Source organism: Opisthocomus hoazin, chromosome 6, assembly GCF_030867145.1.
Source record: "Opisthocomus hoazin isolate bOpiHoa1 chromosome 6, bOpiHoa1.hap1, whole genome shotgun sequence".
Lineage (NCBI taxonomy): Eukaryota > Metazoa > Chordata > Aves > Opisthocomiformes > Opisthocomidae > Opisthocomus > Opisthocomus hoazin.
In genome coordinates, this window is record NC_134419.1 from 56,862,587 (window position 1) to 56,879,302 (window position 16,716).

Consider the following 16,716-nt stretch of genomic DNA (forward strand, 5'->3'; position numbering starts at 1 on the left):
GGACCTCGTTTTTCATAGAGGTTAGTAAAAATTTTGGCCACCCAAATGAAAGTTCCAAGAAGGGGAGGGAAAAGACTGGTGCACATAGTTGATTAAGCAGCCAACGCTACTGAAACTGTTCTTCTAGAGTTGGGAATGGCAGCTCTGGTGTTTCCACTGGGGAGTGTATCAGTGTAGGAGAACTTTAGAAAATATTCAAAGCAAGAGTGAGGGCTGAGTGCTATTAGTAGGTACATGAATGCTATTAAGGCGGTAGGTAAAGAAATGGGCATGCCAATACTGAAAAAGGTGAAAGCCTGTGAATGGTTTATCTGGCTTTCTGTTTCCATGTTTGGCATGCGAGATCACTCCTCTTCTGAATAATGGTGTGAATTATTGCCATGTCCATACAAGCTTTTCAAATGTACCTGTCCTTCAAACGTCTATAGCTTGGCTTGGATGTCTTTTACAATATGTATTTGTGTATCACAGCCACTCTAGCTCCTAATGATTCTCACATTCAATTTGTTTTTATTTCCTTTTTTGAAGTATTTGCTGTATTTCACTGCTATGATGATGGCTGAAATGTTTGATTCAAAGGACTATTTAATAGTAGCATAGTCAAGCATTTGCTTGAACATTTGCAAGGTTCCTTTCCTTGAAGATACTATTATAGTATGGAATGTATCTAAAAGGAAGGAGATTGCTGTAGAAATACACGTTGCCTACTTAATTTCGATTTCAAAAGAGACACGTGCTGTAGCTATTAAATATGACTGCTGCAATTTCAGCAAATATCCTTTTCAGTTTCTGTTTTAAACCTAAGGCTCTGCCTACCGGCTTTCTGACTTTTCTGTTTCAAATCTGTCTGATTTTTCATTGCAGGCACATGTGAATCCCATCAGCGTCACGCCACCCATACAAGCCATAGATCAGGACCGAAACATCCAGCCTCCTTCTGATCGACCGGGCATCCTCTATTCCATCCTAGTTGGTTGGTGTCTGCTACTCTTGCTATCACTTGCAATCAGTCGCTTTATTATGACCAGCCAGAAAAAGATTGACTGGGAGAGTGGAAACCTAATAAAAATTCATATTGTGGTTAGTGGGATGTTTGAAATCATTGTTCTACCTATTTATGTTTAACTGCAATTTAGAAGCTCATTTCAGATGTCTGCATTATTTATTACTATTTATACAGATTAGATTCAGAATTGTCTGGTTTAGGGAATGGAACAACACAGCAAGCAAAAGGAGAGCAACTTGTCTGTGCTCATAGCTATGCTGCAATGCATTTTTCATTCACAGGTGCAAAGGCACAATAAAAGATGCTAAAGAAAGGCAATTAGAGGAGGTTTCATTCCAAAAGTCTTCTGGAACAAAGCAGCTTAAAGGGTCTAACTGCATCCACCTTTAATTTTGCTGCCTGTGAGCTTGCATGCATTCCCTTGTAATTTAATGTTTACTTGACTGTACTGTTTTCTGTCCAGAAAAGAATGCAGTTCTAGAGTTTAGGGCCACTTTGCTGGGGGATGTCTTGTATGCTACTGTGTATGTCTTTTTCCTGCTGCTTTCCTGTGTTTGGAATTTCTTTCTGGTTGCTTATCTTATATGATTTGATAATGGAAAGGCCGAAGGCAGTGGTTTGCGGTTTCAGTCCTCCACCTGACCTGCTCTTCCCAAAGCAGAGACTGATGCCGTAGTAGTTTCTGTGCCTTGTGACTAGTGTGGGGATTGAAAGTTGTGTGTTTTGTGGAATCACATCTTTTTCATATTTACTGTGTTAAACTGTAGCTATGTTGATTTCTCACCCGTGGAGAGGTGGAAGTAAAGATTTTAATGAGCTGATTGCATAGTTTTTCTTGTCAAAAAACAAAAAAAAAGCTTTTGTATATTATTGTTCTGTTGTGAAAGGTGAAAAATTGTAGGTTAGATATGTCTGTCATTTTAAGAACCATCTTAAGAGGCTACTAATGAATCACTACCGTACCAAGTATCATTGTACTGAATGTGCAAGCCCTGAGCAGTGTGTGCAAGATATGAGCCTGAACACACTTGCTGCCAACAGACTGGTGTTGAGGCACTTCCTGGGCTCTACTCTTGAACTCGGCAAGGGCCATAGCTGTGGCAGATCAGCCTCAGCATGGCAGACTTCAGCATCCTTCAAGGAAAGAAATCAGGTTTTGTTTGCATAGTCATGAAGCAAGCTAGATTCTCTCAGGCTGTAATGGGATTCAAATCTGACAGACCAAGGTATGCATTGCTGTCAACTAGTCCTTTTCCAGCAAAACTGTTTTCTAAGGAAATTTGTAAATATTTGTAGAGTAAATATATTGGGTGTTTTCATGTTTGAAAATTGACTTGGTTTATTTATAAATTGACTTGGCTTATTTGTTTCATTTCTGCTACTGACAATTATGACCTAGTGCAACATTTAGTCCATGTTTTTTAAAGTTCTTTGCATAACTTGCAAAGTTCTTCAAGAATGAACTTATTAAAAATTGTGTTTCGCTAATCTGTGATATTTTTAATAATTGGATGACTGGTTTCACCTTGAAGAAATAATTCAGAAAGATGTATTAGAATAATTTGGCTTGGTTTGGGGGGTTTTATGGATTTCTCAATGGAAAGGCTATCTCTTTTCTTTTTTCTGTCATCCCTCCCCCCTAGTTTTCAAAAGGATTTCTTTTTAGGTTTTAAGTCTGTCTTCATCTTTGCCAGTATGCAGTCTTATTTATATTTTAGCCCTTGCCTCAGAAAATACTAGATAGTTTCACAGGAAATAGGCCTTGCAGATATTTCTTGTTATATGGATTTTTCCCTTGCTTTAGACCTAAGTGCAGTTTGTCTTTGTGTCTCCAGATATGTCTTTTTTAAACACTGGAAGGTCTGAACTGTGCCCATAGAATGAAAGAATAAGCTACTTACTGAATATGAGAACGATTTTGAATTTTATTTGATTTGACTGAGTTCTAATTTGGTGATTCTTTTATTCTACTTTCTTCCTCCCACTGCACACGGGTACAAGACAAGTCTTGACAGAAGATTTAGGTTGGTATGGATGTTATATATGAAATCCGCGCATCTTTTTAAGTGTCTTTAGGATCTACTGTAAAAACATGTTTCTTTTAATGAAGTCCAGCATCACTGTAGGCATCACTTACTTCTACTTCATGTGGCTTACTAACCTTATCCTTAAGTGCCCAGAAAGATCTTTGCCTGTCACGCTTTCAAGCTAACTATCCTTTCAAGTGTTCAGGTAAATGTCTCGGTGCTGCTTTCACTAAATCTAGTGATCTCTCCCTGAGATGAAAAGTTGAGCAGGGTACAAGTACAACCTCTCCAGTTCCAACAACAACAGGTTCCCCTGCAGCTCATTGAAAATGACTTAGATTCACTTGATGGTAAGAATAAATGCCTGTGGAAGCTCACATTCACGTGAGCATAGCAGTGCTGAAGACATAAGTAACTTGAAGATTCAGAGCTTGAGAAATTAAGAAATAGCCCAAGTGTGTTACTAGCCCATTATTTTCTCCTCTCCTTCTCATTCTGACCTCTGCAGTCCTCTCAAATGATATATCAAGATGTCTGAATGTACTTGTTCAGGTAGTTATGGACTGGTACTGATAAAACAATGGAAGATTAGATCTTAAATATTATTGAGCGTCTTCCTAAGATTAGAGAGCTAGTTGCAGCATGGTACTACTGGGATTGTTGTCTTCTATTTAAAGTATTGGCTAAATTACATAATGAAAGCACTACCTTCCAAAGTGCAGTAAAGTACTTCAGAGAAGAGGATTCAACTGAGGCCATACTGTAATATTTCATTTCTTATAAAATGCCTGCTATCTTTACATTTGGAAACATGATATTTGGAAATTTTTTTTCACGCACTAATTTTTCTAATACTTGACTTTCAGGAATGTTCATATGTTTGGGTCATTGCAAGAGATGCATATATAGTGTCTGGCATATGCAAGTGTGTAAGCAAGCCCCCTCCTTTTGCAAGTAGTGTGCATATGATAAAAAGGGGGTAAAAGCCAGCTCACTTTGTCATCTGCAGTCCCACCCCAATTTTTTTTTTTTTCATGCTACCTGCATCACAGCCCTGTGCTACTCTTGTATTTACTGCTCAGCCCTTTTTGGAGGTTTTTCTCTTAGCTATTTCTATTAGTAATTTTAGTGCTTGCTTTTCTCTGGGGCTGGTTCTTGGGAAAATTCAATTTTTGCTTTAAATCAGCTTTTGATTTTGGACCCCAGAACTGTCTCTGTGATTTCTGCTGCCAGTTTTGAACAATTAAGTGTTCTATTTGTTTGGTGTTTAAATGAAGAGCCAAAAAACACAACTTTTTTGAGGGTTTCTCTACTGTCCTGTGAGCTCCCTGACGCATTTGCCGGGCAGGCAGCATGCCCCACAAAAACCCTCCTCTGGCTGCAAGAAAAGCAAACCTAAGAGTGCTCTTCACCTTGTGGACTTTCCCCTCTGCTCTAAGATCATCAGGGAAGAGATCATGTTCCCTCCTGGGCTATCAGCTCACTGCTTCTGTTACCTGGGCCAAAAGAGTGTAATCAGAGGTTGGTGTGGATGGTACAATCTCAAGTCCATGTGCTAAAGTATGGAAAAGAAACCACGTGCCACTCTTCAGGGTGCTTACAGACCTGCTGTTGCATGCTGGCCTGCCACCGTTTGGTATCCTAGACTTCTCCAAACACACAGACCAGATGAATTTCTGAAGGCAGGAGACTCAGAGTTCATCCACACAGCTTTAGACCTCCCTGCTTTTCCTGAGCTACGTCTTCTTGCAGGTTGGACTCGTGAGAGAATGGCAGTGTAGGGGCGATGTGAACAGTTCTGTGGCCAGTAGTGCTTGTCTGTGATATGTCAATAACACATTTCAAAGACACAGTTACAGTTGCAGTAGGAAATTCCTCCTTTCTAGAAGCAGATCAGACAACAGTGTGGACTGAGGGTCGGTCTACTCTGTCAAAATACTATGTCAAAATACAAATATTTCTGTGTATGCAGAAGCAGATATCCCTGTTCCTGGAAAACTTTACTTTCAGATTTGAAGGTATTCTGGAGTTTGGACTCTTCTTGTGGTAGGCAGGAGCTGAGAAGCCATCAGCAGTTAAGATTCAGGCAGTCCAGCTCTATTATACTCTGTTCTTTCCTGATCATCCTCCTTGCTGTCTTTTCATCCTTTACCTGTTGTTTTGGGTTTTTTTTTTTGTTTGTTAGTTTTTCTTGTGTTCTTTCCTGGCATCCTTATACAATATTAGCTTCATCTTCCCTGCTGCAGATCACTTTGTGGCTCTTACAGCTGTCTCCATCCTCCCCTATGTATTTGTTCTCCTTCAGGGAACATTTTGTTTTTTACTTTTGCATTTAGTCCTTGATTTCTTGATTTTTCTTAGCTTCTGCATCAACCCTTGTGATGTGCGGCCTCATAAGACTACAGCAATCTGTTATCTGCCAAAAGCTTGGAGCTCCTGCTGGATTCTTAGTGCTTTTAAAACATTAAAACAGTTAATTAGGAGTTGAAAATAAAAGGGGGGGAGGGAGATAGAAACTCTGCATTTATGTTGGTGGTGTAATAGAAAAAAAAAATCCATAGTGGTTTTTCCTGTTACTACTCTCTGGGTGTATGGCATACATGTATACAGAGATATTTGCAGAATATGTACAGTGTATGTGTGTATATATATACACATAATATATATGCACAGTATATTCACAGTATAGCAAATGGTTGTCACATGATGAGTTGCAGATTAAAGCATTGTATGTGAGTTTGGACAGCAATCTATCTCCTGGGATAGATACTGACTTTCTAATAGCAGTTTCTAATCATTCCACTTGAAAGGTGAACAAATAATAGTATAATTTATCAGAAAAGTGGTCTTTTTTGTGTTGATTCTTATGCCCTTTTATACTGTATTGGCACGGCAATATTTGTCCTGCTCTCACGGTTGCTTTAAGACACCACAACTCATGGGCTTGAGGGACTTTGGCATTTATACCATCAGCCAGGAGTGCTTTCTGCCTCTCAGCTGCTACACAGGACTATTCCTAGACCTGAAATGACTTGAGATTTTAGACTTGTAATCAGTATTTTGGTTTCTTCGGATACTTTTAGTAATACTAATAAGCTGTGAGAAGCCAGAGTTCGTACTGTTTCTAAACGCTTTGGCTTTCTGAGCCCTGCTCTGTTCAGATCTGTGCTCTTGCATCTTCCCAGGTGACAGTCAGACTGGCCCAGAAAAAGTCAGACAATTGAAGCAAAACTAACTGGGATGAGACACAGAGGCTAGAAAAGGCGGATGTAGTTTTCTGCCACGCAAATGGGGAGAACATTCTTTTGTCTTTCAGAAAGAAAAATGGTATAGCCTCTATTCTGTGATAGGCAAGAGACTGTTGCTGAACAGTATCCCATATGCTTATTTCTTCATCCTACCCTGGCAATTAATGCTCCACTATGGCTACCTTTTTTGTACTTTCCTTGAGAATCATGCGGCTTGAAATCACTGTAGCTTAATTCTTGCCTCCTCCTGTGCCAGGCTGTGCTGCTAGAGCCTTTTGGCTTAGGCACAGTACCGTGGGAAAGCTTTTGGGCTGCAGCTGCCTCACTGGCCAGCCTAGGGGCCAGGCACAGCAAGATCCCTGCTGTCTCCACCCTTTGCACAGCCCTTGCTGAATCTCCGTGAGTTCACAGATCTGTTCAGGATCTGACTGCTTCTGTTTTAACGGGGTTGGAGAGTATCCTGGAAACTCACAGCCATGAAGATACTATTTACTGCTGACAATAAATGGAAGCTGTTAGACGCAGATGAGGTTTCATCTGGTTCTTCCTCTTTGATGAAGAACTTACTTTCTTAGAAGGATTTCTAAAATAATGTATCTATTGTTAAAACTTCTGTATATGTTATTAATAATGCATTAAAGAGCTTGCTCATAGGTGCAACAGAGTACTACAAGAACTAAGGTATTTAAAATGTGCATTTTAAATTGCAAATGTAAGGGCATGATCTGCGAGCAGTAACACGACTATCATGAACTTAGTGGTAACATCTTTGTCACACGACCTCATTGCGTATATTCGTTTAAATGTGTGCACTCAAAAAACGGTTCATAGTGTTCTGTGCTTTGTGACTAATGATACTTCAGGAGAAACATACTTCAAAGCTGGAGAGAGAAAATCTCAGTGTCTTTAGCAAGCTGGGTTTCAGGAATGTGGGTGGATACAAGTGCAAGACGATTTGTGGTGAAAGCTCATTTCTCCATATGTCATCTTATCTGGTTAGATTTATACATATCTTCTGGAAGCCAAGAAGCAGAATTTCCACCAGCTGCAGGTGTGTTTGGGCTCCTGTTGTTACCAAGTACTTAGGGATTCACAGTTGAGAAGAATCTTCATGGTTAGGAAGAATAAGGAAGTAATAATAGCAATAATAATAGCACTAAATACATAAATGTTAGTAGTATCCTTAAGCTCCATGTACGCATGATGCAATATTTTATCCTTATAATAACAGGATTCATTTTGCTCCTTTGATGACTACTGAGTAAAACAAATGTATTGTTTAACTAAATCTTTCATGAACAGCATTTATTCAAACCTCAATGTCTTTTTTTACAGGTACTCCTGAGGATTATCCACAGTATTTCCATATGAATCTCACAACAGCTGTACTCACACTCCTAAAGCCAATAAATAGGGATTTACACCAGAAGTTTGACTTGGTTATTAAGGTAATTTTGGCTAGATTCTTATTTCCATATGCTTTTGAAAACTGCTCAGTAACAAAAAGCTCTAGAGAAAATGTGAGGTGGACTTGCTTGTCTTTCCTGCATTGTTCTTTTTTATTTTTTAGCCCGTCAGGCATCATTTAACACAATCATGGGGAAGAAGGGAGTGAAGCATTTTTGAAAAGGGAATGAATCATGGTAGAGTTTTAACATTTCTTATTAGACTGGTATTGTATGAACAAACCAAGTACTACTTGTACATGTGCTTTTTACGAACTCAGTTGTCCTGAGAAAGCATTTGTTTTATATTTCATGTTTTCTCCAGTTTACAACGTATGCTGAAGAATCATATAGATACAAATAATTGTCTGAGTACTGAATATTGGGAGCAAGGAGAACAAAAAATCATCTCCACATCTTGTAGCAATTTTTGCGTGGTTTTGTTTTGTTTTTGGGTTGTTGTTGTTGTTTAGTTGGATTTTTACCTTTTTTTGGTTTTTTTTTTGTTTTTTGTTCAGGGATGATGAAAAATAAAAAGTAGCTCACCCTCAGAGCTCTGCTACTGAATAAAAAGAAAGTTTCTGAAACACAACTAGTACTGATCTCATTCAGCTCCTATTGCTGTGAAAAGACATAAACCATTACTGTGGGTCTTTTCAAATCCCACTATCGATGAGGAGTGTTGGCATCCCTCCTCATTTGTATGTACTGCTTTGTCCTTAATTTTACAGTCTGACTCGTTAACAGTCTGCAGTTGTTCTTAACTGAGTCAAGTGATCAAAGCACGTATTAGTTAATTGTGAAGAGTGTGTCTTTACAGAAAATGTCAAAATGTATCTTCATCGGGTTACATAGTCCCAGTTTTACAAGTATAAAATATTTTCAGTTTTTGCTGCTTTTTTGCCACTTTGAGGATTAAGAGCAAAAGAATAGGTGGTGATGATATCAATATTTAATTGCTAAACTTGTTAAAAACAGTAAGCAATTATTTTTACTTAGAGCGAAATTGTACAAAGCTGTAAGCTTTGCTGCAGGTGAAATTTGCGTGATTGGGCTGCAAAAGTCAGTACAGTAAAGACAGTCTCTAATGAGAAAAGAGCACAATTACATTTGGTTCTTCTGGACAGTCTGGAGTTGTCCCTAAAGCTGTTGTCTAATGACACAGAAAATTGTATAGGTTTTGCTGTATTTACTGGTAAGCAGAGGAGCAAACAAAAGAGAAAGGAATCGCAGTAGCCTATTTTAAAGTAGTAGATCACTCATATATTTATCAGTGCGTTCCATGGAGAAGAGTGGGCTTTCCAAACCGCAGCATGTTTTTACACAGGGATGTCACAAAGCTCTTGCTGTTTGTTAGTAATGTTTAATCTAGTTCTAAATGCAAGGGTTTCACTCTTATGATAAGAATTATTTATTTGCATCTCATACGCCCCCTAATTTTTTGAGGGGTGTTAATGATGGCACTGGCAACAGGCAGTCCCTTTGGCAAGAGCAGCTCCTTCTATACCATCCTATAAACCTCTGTGAAATCATGTGCCATAGTTTTGCTAGCTCTCAGCCTCAATGCTTTTGGCCTGTCATGCAGTCAGACCAAAACGCTTGCTATCGTTCCTCAGGGAAAATCTGAGTAGGACTTAGTTCTCTGTTTTCCTTCAGAGCAAAAGCAAAGCTCAGTCTTTCAAGCATTTGTGAGTGGGGGGAGCAATGACAGACATTTCTGCTCTCAAAATAAGAAGGGATGAAGGAACATACACAAAAATGATGTGACAGAGCAATCTGGGTCCCCAGCTGTGCCTGTGCCTGGCCATGCAACAGCTGACTGTGGGTAGTACCTGTGTAACTTGTAGGAATTCTTCTTTTTTTTAATAGTAACTCTGAGCATTTATTAGGCACAGGAGAGTTAGGGACAGATTTGCAGGCTCCCTTAGTGCATCTCAGACAGAGCAGCAGTTTCTCTGGGAAGATGGTTATAAGTTTGTTAATATACAGGTCCGTTCTGTATCTTCTGAGGAACGTAACTGATGACAGTATGGCAGAAGATGAAATAAAATTGCAGTTCATAGGAATTTTAATAACTCAACACCTTTTTAAATACTTATGATAATTCCTACCTCAGTTGATTGCGTGCCCATCAAAGTACAGAGCTTGTATATGCTTAGAGTGAAATAATTTGTGATTAGATTCTTTTCTAATAATCTAGTTTTGAGCTTACTTCCTGTTGTGGAGTTCTGCTGTCACTGGGACAGATGAAGAAACTTAGGTGCTTTAATATCTAAATAAACATGTTAAGAAGTTATGGGTTAAAGTCCTGTAGTGCTTTATTTGGTGTCACCATTGATGTTGTCAAAATTCAGCAGCCATATACAATATTACAATACACCAATTAAAAAAAACAATTACATTGATCCATTACCGCATTCTGTGTGCCTAAATAGCAAGCTCTGTTGTTAATGGAAATGTTTATAGGCATTATTAGCTTCATATTGCTGTGTTATTTGTGCAGTCAAGGGGAAAATAAGGAAAATTATCAGTCTGTAAGAATGATAATATGCCACCTGCTAGAATAATAAAAGTTTAATGCTGTGTTGTTCAGGGGCCTTTTGAACTGCTATAGTGTCTCAGGCTTGTACAAAATCAAATCTTCAGATTCTTGTTTTGCACGTTCTCAAGTTTGCATTTGTCACAGTGTTGAAGCTGTCGAATCTGATTCTATTTTATCTGGTGGGGTGCAATATTTTGCAGGACTCGCTAAACTTAATCTTTAAAATATTCCCTCTGATATCAGGAGATCGATTTTTTTTTTCCTGCCAAAATATTATGGGAAACAATGAAATGAAAAAGGTAGTTAAGTCATTACATGAGTATCAGAATGCATGAAGTAAGGTAGACAGGAAATTGGTGCACTCATCTGTGATATAAAAACTGCATGGCTGCTTAATGTTGAACTCTCAAATAAGTAGACAATGGAAAAAGCTAAACTTCTTAAGAAGAAATGCTGGTTTTCAGCTCCCCTGCTATCTTCAGAAGATATTGAATGATAAGCAAGGAGGCAAACTTGTTTGCCCTCCTAGGAAAGCTCATGTCACTTCCATTCCCTGCAAAGCAAGAAGGCCTTTTACAAAAGAACATGGGGTTTTTTTTTGTGTCCCATTGAAATTTCCATGTGGCAGCTGCAAGGCAGTCACAAAAAGCATGTGGATTTAGAGCCTTTAAACTGAAAGGGCTTTCCAGTGTTAATAATACTGTAACTAAAAATATAGTGTATATGAGACCCAAAATGTGTAAGGTTGTGAACATAATGAACGGTAAATGTTCTTTCCCTTTACTTGCAGTTGCTTCTGTTATAAAAGATTGTTCATGAAATGCAAAAACACAGCCAATAATACTAATTCATTTTTTGAAACCAATTGCTTCTTTTGGTTGAAGTTTTAGTTATATGCATACGTGTGTAGTTTTGAAGATTCATGTTGGTAAGGCAGGGACTTACATGTCTCTTTGGAGAGCAGACAATTTGGAGAGAAAACAGTCTCTTCCGGAGCAGACAGTCTTGCTTTACAGGAGGTACTTGCTAGAGAAATCAAACCAAAGCTACAGTGAGTGGGAGCATGCTTTCAGCAACCTCAAAAGCAAAAAAATAATTACATCTTTGATCTGCAGCCTTGCTGAAACTTCTGCTGAGATTCTCAATAAAATAATAAACCTATTAAAACTCTCATTTCCTTAGCATTGTCACTAAAGTATCTATCTTTCCCCTGAAGGGCAATGATTTGTAACAGGAAAGCATGTAATCTGTTTAGCCCTCAGCAGAGTTAACTTCACCTCTGATACCTCTTTGCTTGCAGAAGGGGATATAGCTGCTTGAAGAAAATGGCAACAGCTTTGATCACCTTTCTGGAAAAAACATGACCACTGCACTGTAGATATGAGACTATTTTCTTGTTACTAGCTCTAAAAAGTGTCAGTGAGTTGTTTGGGGTTTTTTTGGTTGGTTGGTTGATTTTGGGGTTTTTTTAGTGTGTATTTCATGAAACAAATAGGAAAATTAATCAAATCAGTGCACTTTGTTCCTTTCCGATTTAAACATCGGTTATTTGTCAATCAGACAAAATCTAACCTGACAGTTCTGTTAAAATCAATTTGCAAAGTGGGTAGACTACTGAAGGCTAGATGTGCTTACACAGTCAATGAAATACTAATGAAAGAAAATGCTACACTATGGAGGAATTTACCATGCCTGTAAGAGACCAGATTTTGATAAAATCATTTGTGCTGAGTGGTAATTTAGTCGTAGAGACTGGTGTGGCTTTTGTTGTAGGTGGAGGATGAGGACTTACACTACCACAAAGGCTGTCAGTCCAGTCCAAAGAATGCGTATCCCAAAATGGAGATTTGGGGGAGAAATTGTCACTAGCAAATCATAAAGAGTTTTTACTTTATGAAATAGTTTAAAACTTTGTGACTTCTTGGATTATTTCAGTGTCTTGTAAAGCAAAAAGTGATCCTTCTCTAAATGAATAAATAGCAATGTTATTTACTATGATTACAGAATCAGTCTTCAAAACTGAAAATACTTTGAAGATTATAACATGAGGTGGAAAAAGAGAGGAATGTTTTGTTAATCTCATGTGGACACCTGTGTATTGGAGAAATTAAATTTGTGAATTTGTAATGTAGTTTTAAAGTAGGTTTTCATACAACCTCTGGTTAATTCTTAAACCACTGTCTGTTGTGTTTGATTGTATTTGTGCCATTGGGAAACTGGGGAAGGATTTATCTGAATTTTACATCTCAATAAAAACTCCAATTTGATTTAAAAAAAGAAAGGGGTGGGAGGCCAGGGGTAAGTTTCCCAGCTTCAAATAACAATTGTAGCCTGACTTTTTAATAAGACTTTTCCTTGGATCTGAGAATTTTCTGGTTGTTAGGGAATAGGCTCTTACAAAAAGAGTTGCTTTGTGTCACAGTTGCTTGGTTTTTTGGTGCCTTCACAGCGCTGTTGGTAACAGAAGTGTACTTCAGCACTGTGCTTCAGCTGTGCAGAAGATTTTGAAGAATTTCCTTACAGAGTATTTTCCATATCTTCTGCACCTATCTCAAAAATCTGTTATCCCCAGATGGTGTTTCAGTCAGATCGGCGTTAACCTTGTGACAGATAATACCATAGAAACAATTCTGTAGTGAGATTTCTCTTCCTTGTTGCTTAGGTCGTAACAGAGGGTCAACGCTGTGTGTCAGAGTTGAACAGACTGTTTGAAATTCCAGTGTTACAAGAAAATTGGTTTGCGGTCCCATTCTGCAAGAAGTGGTGTTGAACTTTCCAGCAGCAATACCTACTCTGTTTACTTTCCAGGCTGGAATCTTTGAATGGAGTGTGATTTCCAATTTTTAGAAGGCTTCCCCCTGCCAAATTGGCTTTGGCATTTATATAGGCTGAGACTAGGCACAGGAGGTTTTAATAAAAGTGTTGTACTTGCTTTGAGTATGCATATAGAGCTTGAGCCTGAATGTAAGCCAGCCTGAATATAAGCCAGACCAAATTCCATGTAATGGAGAAATATTGTGTGTGAAGCTTTGCTACAAATGTAAAGTAGCATCCACTAGTGCATGCATTTGATTATGTGAATACTGTTGTGGTACTGGCATGGCACGAATTTGTCTGCCTGTTTTCCTGCTCATCCCAAGAAACCACCTGGGAGCTGGAAAGGCCACTTTTCCTATCAGGTGGAGGTACTTTGGATCACAGAGATGCTTCCAGTACATGTATTGGCTGTTCCAGTATAGTTAAGCCCTTTGCAATGTGCATGATTTTCCCTGATACAGATATCAGCAGAAATGACAGAAAGTAATGCTCTCCTACTACTCGCAGTGAGGGTTAATTATTTTCTCTTTTCCTGGTGCGAACTTCATTGATGTCTCCTGGCCATTACTCTCAAGGATGTTCAAAGCTTACTGCATTACAGAAAAATAGCTTCAACAGCAGTCTCAGAACCAAACTGTGGACAAATGTGCACTTTGAAGGCAGAAAGTAAAGTGTATATGTACCATGTTTTGTATGGTATATTCATTGAACAAAGACTCTTTTCTGTTCAGAGTGGAAGTACAGGGAGACTCAGTGAGGATGCTTTGCCAGCCACTGGCAAGTGTAGAGGGTGAGGCTAAATGATCAGTTTTCAAAAACAGGTAGGTAATGAAGCAGAGCACTTGCCTGAGGCCCCTTGCTTTTTAAAAAACTTGGAATGATTTCAAAGGTTGAAATACTGAAATAGAAAAGCTTATTATGATTCTGAGCTATTCCAGAATCATAAAGTTGCTGAAACTGACAGGCATATCTGGAGGTTATCCAGTCCCACCCCTTCACTCAGGTTGGGGATGGGGGTGGGTGTTGAGTATCTCCAAGGCTGGAGACTCCACAGGCTCTCTGGGCAACCAGTCCAGTGTTTCACTATTCTCAGATTAAAAGAGTTTCTTCTTGTTTAAATGAAGCAACTTGTATTTCAGTTGTTTTTGCCCAGAACTGGTCCCAGCGCTCCAGATGTGTCTCATCAGTTCTAAGTAGCACTCAGCCTGCTGGCAGTGCTTTTCCTAATGCAGCACACATTTGCTGCAAGGGCATTTTGTTCAATTTATCCACCAGAACCCCCATGTCCTGCTCTGCAAAGCTGCTTTCAAGCTAGTTGGCCCCTAACATGTACTCGTGCCTGGGGTTATCTCTCCCCAGGTGCCGGACTTGGCATTTTACTTTCTTTTGCACTGCATGAGACACCCATCTGCCCATTTTGGCAGCCTGTCAGGGTCCCTCCAAGTGGCGGCACACCCATCTGGGCAAATCAGCCACTTCTCCTGGTTTTGTATCACCTGCAAACTTGCTAAGGGTGCACTTGGTTTCATCAACTGGGTCATTAATAAAGATGTCAAACAGTGGTGCACCACTATCTACCTCTGGTTGTATGTCTATTAACTGCCTTCCAGCTGGACTTTGTGCTGTGGGATCAGAATGCTGTGAATCCAGCAATTCAGTCAGTTTTCAGTACACCTCATTATCCATCTGTCTAGGCAATACTTCACAAGTTGGCTATGAGATCGTATGGAGACAGTGTCAAGAGCGTTACTAATGTCAAGATAAATAATATCCTCTGCTTTCCCCACACCCACCAAGCCATTCATCTTATTGTAGAGGCTAATCAGGATGGTCGAGCATGAATTGCCCTGCATAAACCCACAATGATGACTCCCAACCCTGTCAGTTGTATGTTTGGAAATAGTTTCCAGAATTATTTGCTCCACCACGACCTTCCCTAGCATTGATTTGAGGCTGATTGGTCTGTACTTCCCTGGATCTTCCTTGTTACCCTTCTTGAAGATGAAAGTGATGTTTGTTTTCTTCCAGACCTCAGGAACCTCTCTCAACTGCCACGAACTTTGCAAATGTAGCAGAGAGGGGTCTTGCAATAACACTGGCCAGCTCCCATGTGGTGTGTGAGTGCATTCCATCAGGTCCCCTGGATTCATGTGTGTCCAGTGTCTTTAAATATCTCCTTAACATGATCATCCTCTGTCTTCCTTGATCCAGACTGTTCTGTGGGTCTCAGAGACAGAGATTACAGAAGACAGATATTACCTGTAGATACTGAGAAGATAACATTGAGTATTGGAGCCTTTTCCATGTCCCCTGTTGTCCTGTCCCACTCAGCAGCAGGCCTACATTTTCCCTGTTTTTTTGCTACTGAAGGACCTGTAGAAGCCTTTCTTGTTGCCGTAGAGTTCCAGGCAGGCTCTGACTTTTCTAAACTTACACGTTAACCCTAACCTGCATGCTCAGACAGGTGTCAGGTGAGGAAGGAAGAAGATATGATAGACACCCATAAAATCTAGTGTCACAATTCTGATAGTGAAGAGGAGTTAATAGTTCAGTGTCTCCTGGCATGCCAGAGCTAAGGGTTAGCAAATGAAACAAGCAGGTGGCAAGTACAAAACAGACAAAATAATGTTGTTCTTCATCTAATATAGTTTGTCTGCTTTGACAGAGAGCAATATGAGTCCGAAAGTTGACATGGGCTCAAGGGGAGGCAGGGCTGGCTCATGGAAGAAAAATCTAGTGATGTAAAGAGAAATCCAGGGAAATCTGAGAGGCTTACATTCATCTTTATGCTTCTGTCTGTGGCTGCAGCTGCAACGATGATTTTGTACTGGATGGATTATTGGTCTGATCTAGTACAGTTCTTCTTATAGTGTTTTTATTATTATGAGTTTCAGAAAAACACAGTGCTAGTAGGCAATGAGAAGACGTGCATCAATTGATGCTCACTAGACTGGCAATTCCTGGACCATTGTTACAAAAATTGTCCAAAGTCCATGTTTTCTGAGGCTTAAAAAGTCCTGAATTATCTGACTTTTTTCACCATTTCAGAAGCTTCATATTTGCATTGTTTGGTAGGTGTTTGTAACAATGTCAGCCTCCAACATTTCTCATCCTATTTGGATCTCTTGGCTTCATGCATTTATTGACCTTTATTTGTTATCTTTTTTCAGGGTAGCTCGAATTTTCCCCTCCTCCGGTGTATCACAAAGAATATATTTTCCTGCGTTTAAGAGGATTTGTGCTTATTCTTCTTTGCTTTTTTAAATTTTGAAATGTTGGTAAATAGGGATATCAGCACAGAGTAATACCCTGTTTATTTGGTTTAATCACAAGACTTACTTGTTTGAAGTATGTCTGGGCTGCAGCTGTTGAGAACTTTGAGAAAACTTCAGAGTGAGTGCTATTGAATAGGTCTCTAGAAAGTAACCTATATGTTAAAAAGCTTATCTTCCTGAATATTGGTGTTTTCTCTCCAGTTCCTCTGAGTGCACAGTGGGAAATAAAATATAGCCCACGTGGCAAGTGTGGTTTTCCAAAATTACATCACCTTTGTTCTGGAAGTGTGTCTCTTGAAATGCAACTGAAGATAGTCTCCTCTGATATTCTTGCACAAGAGAGGAGATGTATTAGC

General features: G+C 39.3%; 1 protein-coding gene across 22 annotated transcripts in view; it reads left to right on the forward strand.

Moving 5' to 3' along the window:
• Positions 1 to 16,716, forward strand: part of PCDH15 (protocadherin related 15) — a 1,100,829-nt gene that overhangs the window by 848,266 nt on the left and 235,847 nt on the right. For all 22 annotated transcript variants that reach the window (XM_075423218.1, XM_075423232.1, XM_075423229.1 and 19 more), the window contains 2 exons: positions 865 to 973; positions 7,617 to 7,729. In XM_075423218.1, the coding sequence (XP_075279333.1) occupies positions 865 to 973; positions 7,617 to 7,729 (222 nt within the window). The remainder of the gene's footprint in view (positions 1 to 864; positions 974 to 7,616; positions 7,730 to 16,716) is intronic.